This window comes from Brassica oleracea, chromosome C6, assembly GCF_000695525.1.
Source record: "Brassica oleracea var. oleracea cultivar TO1000 chromosome C6, BOL, whole genome shotgun sequence".
NCBI classification, from domain to species: Eukaryota; Viridiplantae; Streptophyta; class Magnoliopsida; order Brassicales; family Brassicaceae; genus Brassica; species Brassica oleracea.
The window spans coordinates 25,857,582-25,865,189 of NC_027753.1; the positions used below are offsets into that span (position 1 = coordinate 25,857,582).

At 36.1% G+C, this 7,608-nt stretch overlaps 1 protein-coding gene and 1 long non-coding RNA gene across 13 annotated transcripts in view; one reads left to right on the forward strand and one right to left on the reverse strand.

The window, feature by feature from the left end:
- Positions 1–3,256, forward strand: part of LOC106299874 (vacuolar protein sorting-associated protein 45 homolog) — a 14,241-nt gene extending 10,985 nt beyond the window's left edge. For 8 of the 10 annotated variants that reach the window (XM_013735883.1, XM_013735886.1, XM_013735890.1 and 5 more), the window contains 11 exons: positions 44–100; positions 270–425; positions 654–761; positions 851–972; positions 1,052–1,183; positions 1,445–1,676; positions 1,762–2,043; positions 2,136–2,215; positions 2,462–2,583; positions 2,664–2,795; positions 2,924–3,256. In XM_013735883.1, the coding sequence (XP_013591337.1) occupies positions 44–100; positions 270–425; positions 654–761; positions 851–972; positions 1,052–1,183; positions 1,445–1,676; positions 1,762–2,043; positions 2,136–2,153 (1,107 nt within the window). In that variant the 3' untranslated portion in view covers positions 2,154–2,215; positions 2,462–2,583; positions 2,664–2,795; positions 2,924–3,256. The remainder of the gene's footprint in view (positions 1–43; positions 101–269; positions 426–653; positions 762–850; positions 973–1,051; positions 1,184–1,444; positions 1,677–1,761; positions 2,044–2,135; positions 2,216–2,461; positions 2,584–2,663; positions 2,796–2,923) is intronic. The other 2 variants (XM_013735884.1, XM_013735891.1) reach the window with 1 other exon arrangement.
- Positions 3,257–3,293: 37 nt separating this feature from the next.
- On the reverse strand, positions 3,294–4,482 carry LOC106299877. 3 transcript variants are annotated; one of them, XR_001261905.1, is made up of 5 exons: positions 4,214–4,482; positions 4,021–4,105; positions 3,804–3,906; positions 3,620–3,724; positions 3,294–3,540 (listed from the first exon to the last, which is right to left on the reverse strand). It is a non-coding gene; the product is annotated as an uncharacterized LOC106299877 (long non-coding RNA). The 3 variants fall into 3 exon arrangements; XR_001261904.1 differs by having other exon boundaries at positions 3,297–3,540; positions 3,620–3,693; positions 4,214–4,481; XR_001261903.1 differs by having other exon boundaries at positions 3,313–3,540; positions 3,620–3,906.
- Positions 4,483–7,608: the final 3,126 nt, after the last annotated feature.

Genomic DNA, 7,608 nt, shown 5'->3' on the forward strand with positions numbered 1-7,608 from the left:
TACTGAAATGAGCAAGCTAGTTGAAGCAAGGAAACTGATGCTGGTTTCACAAACAGAGCAGGACTTGGCTTGCAATGGTGGCCAAGGAGCTGCATATGAGGTAGTGAATGTTCCATTTATTCGCTGTCCGATGGGAAAATCACATGTTGCATTCATCTAATATAAACCCATACAAAGAAGTGATTTATCAGTAGCAAACATGCAGAAAGTCCGACTGAATATTTTGGCATTCAGTACCTATGACCCTCCTTTCATATGCTTGTTTGCAGGCAGTTACGGATCTCTTAAATAACGAAAGTGTGTCTGACATTGACCGGCTACGTTTGGTAATGCTGTATGCTCTGCGCTATGAGAAAGAGAATCCCGTTCAGTTGATGCAACTTTTCAACAAATTGGCTTCACGGTCTCCCAAGTACAAACCCGGGGTAATGTCAAACTTAGCACTTTTCAGTTTGAATTGCATCTCTTTCTTGTACCTTTGAATATACTCTTCTACACCTTGATAATGATCTGTAGTTCTTCTAGTTCTATACTTATATATCTGTCAGTGGTAGTTCTAACTTATATTTCTGAATAACATGAAAAGACTTTCAGTTTATACTTGGGGTTGCGTTTTTTCATATCATAACTTTCTGGATGTCACACAACTGCAGCTTGTTCAGTTTCTATTGAAGCAAGCCGGTGTGGAAAAGTGTACTGGTGATCTATTTGGAAACAGAGACCTTATGAATTTAGCACGCAACATGGCTCGTGGAATTAAGGTCTGTATCTGAGATTATACCTCTCGAGGAACTTCGTATATCTCCCAATATATGTCATGTTGCTGACTTGTTGAAAAAAAAAAATTCAGGGGGTTGAGAATGTATACACTCAACATCAGCCTCTTCTGTTTCAAACGATGGAGAGCATAACCAGAGGGAGACTACGAGATGTGGACTACCCTTTTGTTGGAGATCATTTTCAACAGGGACGGTATGTGCAACTATTCATGTTTTGTTATGCGTAAAACTTGCCTTAAACTAATTGTATGCATAATGACTGGTTAATAAAGGCCACAAGAGGTGGTGATATTCATGGTTGGTGGAACGACGTACGAGGAATCGCGCTCTGTTGCTCTACAAAACGCCACCAACTCAGGCATTCGGTTTATTTTTGGCGGCACCGCATTGCTCAATTCCAAAAGGTACGTTCAACTAAAATGGGTAAATACTGGTTCGTCTGTGTGTGGATAAGCGTTAGTTCAATGTTCTTCATGGTTATAAATTTGACAGGTCAGTGCTCTTCACGAGTCTCTTTCTATGATCAATGACGGTGTTTCTTTTTAGTCTTTATTGAAAAGGTGATTGATGTATCTCTCTTTCCGGTTAAGAGTTTTTGAAGTTAACCAATGTATATTTGTCTGCATAGAAGAAAAAATTGATTGTTCTGTTCTTCTTTTATGCAGCATAAACACAGTATACTACATGGCGGCTTTTGCCACCATGATCCTTGCGATACCGGTATTACTACGGGAAGGCAACGGGATTATGAGCTGGTTTGAAGCACATCCGTCTCCGTGGTCAGCCGTCATCATCATCTTCAGTTCTGGTGTGTTAGCCTTCTGTCTCAACTTCTCCATCTTCCATGTCATTCTCTCCACAACTGCAGTCACATTCAAGGTAGCTGGAAACCTCAAGGTATCCAAAACAATCTTTTAGCACCATAACTAAATATGTTCTAATTCAACATCTGTCTTGAGCATGGTTCATGTACTTTTTGCAGGTTGTGGTGGCTGTATTGGTATCATGGTTGATATTCCGCAACCCAATATCGTATATGAATGCTGTTGGATGTGGGATCACGCTTGTGGGCTGCACATTCTATGGATACGTGAGGCATATGCTTTCACCTGGAACTCCTAGGACTCCTCGTACACCAAGAAACAAGATGGAGTTGCTTCCTCTTGTTAATAATGATAAACTCGTAGGCAAAGTCTACTCAGTATTCACTATTCACTGCTACGTTACCAGCAGTCCAATCCTTGATTCGGAGAACACCATTTGTGTACGATCCGTTCTTTCATCTTTTCAAGAATCTCGAGTTTTATCAGTTGTTAAATAGTTTGATTGATTTTTTTAAAAAAATGAATGTTTCAGTTTTCTCCAATCTGTTGAAGGATACTCAGAGTCATATCTTGGCTGATTCTGATGAGCACGAGGCTGTACAACAAGTTCAGGTGATTGCTAGATTCCTACTCTGGCTTGCTCCTTTGTCCATGATGTTTAGAATAGGAATCTGATGCTAAAAGATGTTATATTTAGCTGTCTGTTTGTCATAAAACGGCAATCATCGTGGAGTTTATTATTATTATTATATACTCTGCCTTTCTCAAGTTTACGATGATTGCCGTTTCATGACAAACACGAAAGCGGGCTTTTGTGTAATATGTCATATGTTGCTGACTTGTTGAAAATAAATACAGGGGGTTGAGAATGTGTACACTCAACACCAGCCTCTTCTGTTTCAAACAATGGAGAGCATAACCAGAGGGAGTTTACGAGATGTGGACTAACCTTTTGTTGGAGATCATTTTCAACAGGGACGGTATGTGCAACCTACGCATGTTTTGTTATGCGTAAAACTTGCCTTAAACTAATTGTATGCATAAATACTGGTTAATAAAGGTCACAAGAGGTGGTGATATTCATGGTTGGTGGAACAACGCACGAGGAATGACGCTCTGTTGCTCTTCAAAATGCCACCAACTCTGGCATTCGGTTTATTCTAGGCGGCACCGCAGTGCTCAATTCCAAAAGGTACGTTCAACTAAAATGAGTAATGCTGGTTCGTCTGTGTGTGGAATTTTGGATAAGCCTCAGTTCAATGTTCGTATGTCATAACCAAAGACTGTATCATGCTGAATGAGTGAATTTGATTGTGTCAGATGTCTAATGGACTTGGAAGAAGCACAAAGGATATCAAGATCAGGTAGCCATATGGTGTGAAGAGATGTACAACAACAAAGTTTTGTGTAAATTAGTCTACATATTATGATTAAAAAAAAAGTATAGCACGGAGCATAGAAGAACTAAACATGCGTGTGTTAGCTACCATCACTTGTGAGAGACAATGAAAGATTAAGATTGTGGTCGAATCTTTCGTGCACATGACTACTAACTACTCAGAGATCGAATGGGGTTTGTGTGCGTATTCAAATCGTGGTACAGTTTATTTGGATTGTTCTTTCGTACAAACTAATCAGGAAATGTCAACTTCAGGGAACGTTGCTATAAGTATTTGCTAGAAAGACTCGGAAGTTTCTTGTAAGACAAATGGCTATAAGTATTAACTAGAAAGATTCAGAAGTTTCTTCTAAGACAAATGACTATAAGTATTTTGCTTTGAGGAAAGAACAATCTTCTATTTGTTGTTCTTATTACACTGTACAAGTTCCACTCTGCGCCTAAATTACACGATGAGTGAATTACATTTGTTCTTATTACACTGCTATAAGTATTTGCCTTTAGGATGAGTCTCTGGAATTTGAAATAGATTGATAACCTGCAGATTTTAAAAACACTTATCAATTAATGATCTGAGAAGGACTTTCTCAAGAATGGATTTAAAACTGTAGAGGAACCTGAGTTCCATTGTCGAGTAGCTGTCGTGCTGGACTGATACTCTGCTCTGTCCACTTCGCTGAACTGAGTATAGCTACATACACACAAAGAAAACAGAGTATATGCTATGCAAGGAATCAGGGAACTGTAAGAGAAACATTTTAGACTTGTTATGGTAAAAGTTTTGTGTAAGGATAAAATCACCTGTGCATATGTATTTTGCAGCATGATCCATTGATCCTTGGTAGGAAACAATTTAAACGATCAAGTTGTAACCTCTTTTGATTTTTATAATGAAGAATTGCTCCTAAAACAATAAATACACGTTTGTATCATTCCTCTAAACAATTTTGGTTCTTATAAAAGATTAACTGAGAGAGCTAGTTTAGATAACATTAGTTTCTGTTCTGGTCTTATATACCTGCCGATTAAGATTCTTAACATCACTCGCTGAATAGTCTGAGTTTCATCGTTGTAGATGGTTTTGATCATGCCACCAACGATTTCTGTCAAAAGAACAATAACATAAGATGAAGATGGAACATCCGAGACAAATATAGAATAAGGAGAAAACAAGTACTTATGGCTTGTGCTTTCTATTCAAAATAACATACCTCAGCGAGCTTGTCTCCTTGAGCTCTAAACGACTCTGCCAGCTTCTACGCTTCGAGATCGAGTCTTTCCTGATTTTGCGAGTGAATCCCTCCAACCTCTAAATCATCTTCTTGGCGCTGAGATTTGGTCTCTGGAGCTTTCTTCTCCGAAGGAAGGAACATCCAGGATGTTCCGTAAAGCTAAACGAGATCGTTTCTTAGGGTTCTTGTTCCACCGTTAGCTTCATCTTCTTCTTCACAACCTTTCGCACTCTTGAGTATCGATCAGACAGAACAGAACTCAATCTCAGAAAATATTTAGTTGGGCTTTTACATGATTTCGCGGGCCGGATATTAATTAGCCCAATAATAAAATAACCGGCTTGGTGATCGGCTTTACGGTTATGGATGATTTTAGATTGGTTTTAACCGGTTTAAGATTCTCAATTCAGATACTATAAAACAATTTGTAATCCAGGTTGATTTCCATTCGGTCTAATAAGATTTCCTCCGGCTTTTGTTAGGTGGTCAAGAGATGAGATTTCAAAAACAGGTGGGCGTCTTCAGAACTGTGTTGTACTTTGGATTTGCACCACCATATAGAGTACTATTATAGTCAATACAAACATCAACATCATTAAATTTTCATTATTATAATAGTTTTTAGATGAGACTTCAAAAACAGGTGGGCGTCTTCAGAACTGTGTTATACTTTGGATTTGCACCACTATATAGAGTACTATTATAGTCAATACAAACATCAACATCATTAAATTTTTATTATTATAATAGTTTTTAGATGAGACTTCAAAAACAGGTGGGCGTCTTCAGAACTGTGTTGTACTTTGGATCTGCACCACCATAATATAGAGTACTATTATAGTTAATACAAACATCAACATCATTAAATTTTCATTATTATAATAGTTTTTAGATGAGACTTCAAAAACAGGTGGACGTCTTCAGAACTGTGTTGTACTTTGGATTTGCACCACCATATAGAGGAGTACTATTATAGTTAATACAAACATCAACATCATTAAATTTTTATTATTATAATAGTTTTTAGATGAGACTTCAAAAACAGGTGGGCGTCTTCAGAACTGTGTTATACTTTGGATTTGCACCACTATATAGAGTACTATTATAGTCAATACAAACATCAACATCATTAAATTTTCATTATTATAATAGTTTTTAGAAAGACAAATATTTTATATTTTTATACTACCATCGTTTCTGCCAAAAATATATACTATAATATATCTTAAAACTACCCAAAGTACAAAATTAGTTATGGTTATAAAAAATTGATCTCCGGTGGCCGGAGGCCTTGTGCCGCCGGTTACCAACCTCTTTTGTTTTTTGTTTTCTCTTGTATAATAGCTCTTCGCTAGGCGATTTCGTTTCCGTTAGCGGATCTCTCTTTTCGCGATGGCGAATTTTTTGTTTTGTATCTATCTCAACTGAATCGGAGCAGTTTCTCATCAATATTCCTTTTATCTCCGATTATAGTTGATTAAAAATCTCATGGCTCTTTCTTCTGTTTCTAATGTGAAATCCCGTTTGATATCAAGAGATGATTGGTATTCTCTGGTCATCCTCAAGACTACTTGTGGAAAGAATCAATCTTTGCCCCTTAAAAGTGAATAGCCATTTGGCTTATGGGCAGAGCATCTAACCAAAGTAGGTTCTTGAGTCGTTTGATTAAGCTCCGGAATTAATTGGAAGATTCAGTAGAGTTGAAGCTTCTCATAAGGAGAAGCGTTTCAACAAAGTGTCTTTTCAACTTTTCTGAAGCTTTGTCATTGTGATTCATATCTGGAGAATGGCAAGAATTTTTTGGTAGCTACAGTTGTTATAGAAGGAGGAGTAACTGCAGATGGTATCAAAGACTGAAGATGCTATCTCCATTGGCGAGGATTAAAGCTTTGTCATGGTGATAAGACGCAAAGATACAGACGAGATTGCGGAGGAGTCTACGGTGGAGAAGCTTTGGCGGTGATCGGAGAGGAGTACCCCGGCATGAAGGACACGTATGCAACACGTGTTGTGTTATCATCCCCGAAGCTTGATACGTGGTCAATCTGACTTTTCATCCACCGTTTTAATGACTTTTCTGTATAACAATATAATGTGATATCCTTGTTGGGCTGTATTGTATTTGATACCACTGTAATTGCCCATTGGACTCATTTCAAGGAAATGAAAAAGTTGACAAAAAAAAAAAAAAAAAAGTTATGGTTATATGAGTTTATGAAAGGACATATTCTATTCCATGGATCACCAAATGCAATAAGGAACAGAGAGGTTCAAGTTCACCTTCACGAATTGACCAAACTTTTAATTAATAGGATTTATTGTTTGGTATCTTTAATTTTGCCAAAAATATATGCTAGTTTAGTAAGTAATTAATTGAATGCGTTAATTTTAGGGTATGAATGGTGACCGGGGAATGATGGGGAATAATGCATTCCCTAACGTTCCTATAAAAAATCACCATTCGCAAGGAATAATAATTCTTTCTCATTCCCTCTCGTTCCTGTTTTTGTAGAGAATTAAAGGATAAAATTATTCCTTGTTAAATTTGAGAAGGAACAACCATTCCTTTTCATTCCTGCTATTTTTTTTCCGTATATTCCTTTTCTGTTTGTTCCTCTTGTTTCCCGAATGGTCACCAGTCAGACCCTTAGTGTCATATCCAGCAAAATCATCTCCTACTGATTTTTAGATTGATTTTTTTTGGTTTCACCCTACGTTGCACGTAAGCTTCATCAGACGTCCGCTTTCCGCTTCAGAATCTTACCAAAATTTCATTTTTAAATAAGTAATACATTATTTTAGTACAAAAAAATCACAAATCATATAATTTTCCAAGCTCAAAAATAGTTTGTTTAATTTTCTAAATTTCTCATGAACATATATACAATTTTGAAAATAAATATTTCCAACTCAAATGATAATATTCCAAATTTTACAAAAAAAAATGATAGATGCTAAAGTATGTTTTTAAATACAACATGGAAATATAAATTATCATAACAAATATCCTTTCTAAAGTATAACTAAATAAAATTTTAAAGTGTATTGTATGTAAACTGTAAAAATTAAAAAAATAGTTTGGAAGAGATTCTCTGATTATTTCATATTATGAATTTATTGTACCAAACTCGAAAATATATTAGTATGTTATAACAATTAATAACAAAATAAAATGTATGTAACCAATCTTTATATATTAATAATGTCAAATAAGAAACCTAACCGATAATATTATAAATTTACACAATATATAACACTAGAATATAAATCATATATATAATATCTAAGTTCTACATTTAAAAATGAAAGGTTACCCGCACAAAAGTTGAGTTTATGAAAGGACATATTCTATTCTATGGACACCAAATGCAATA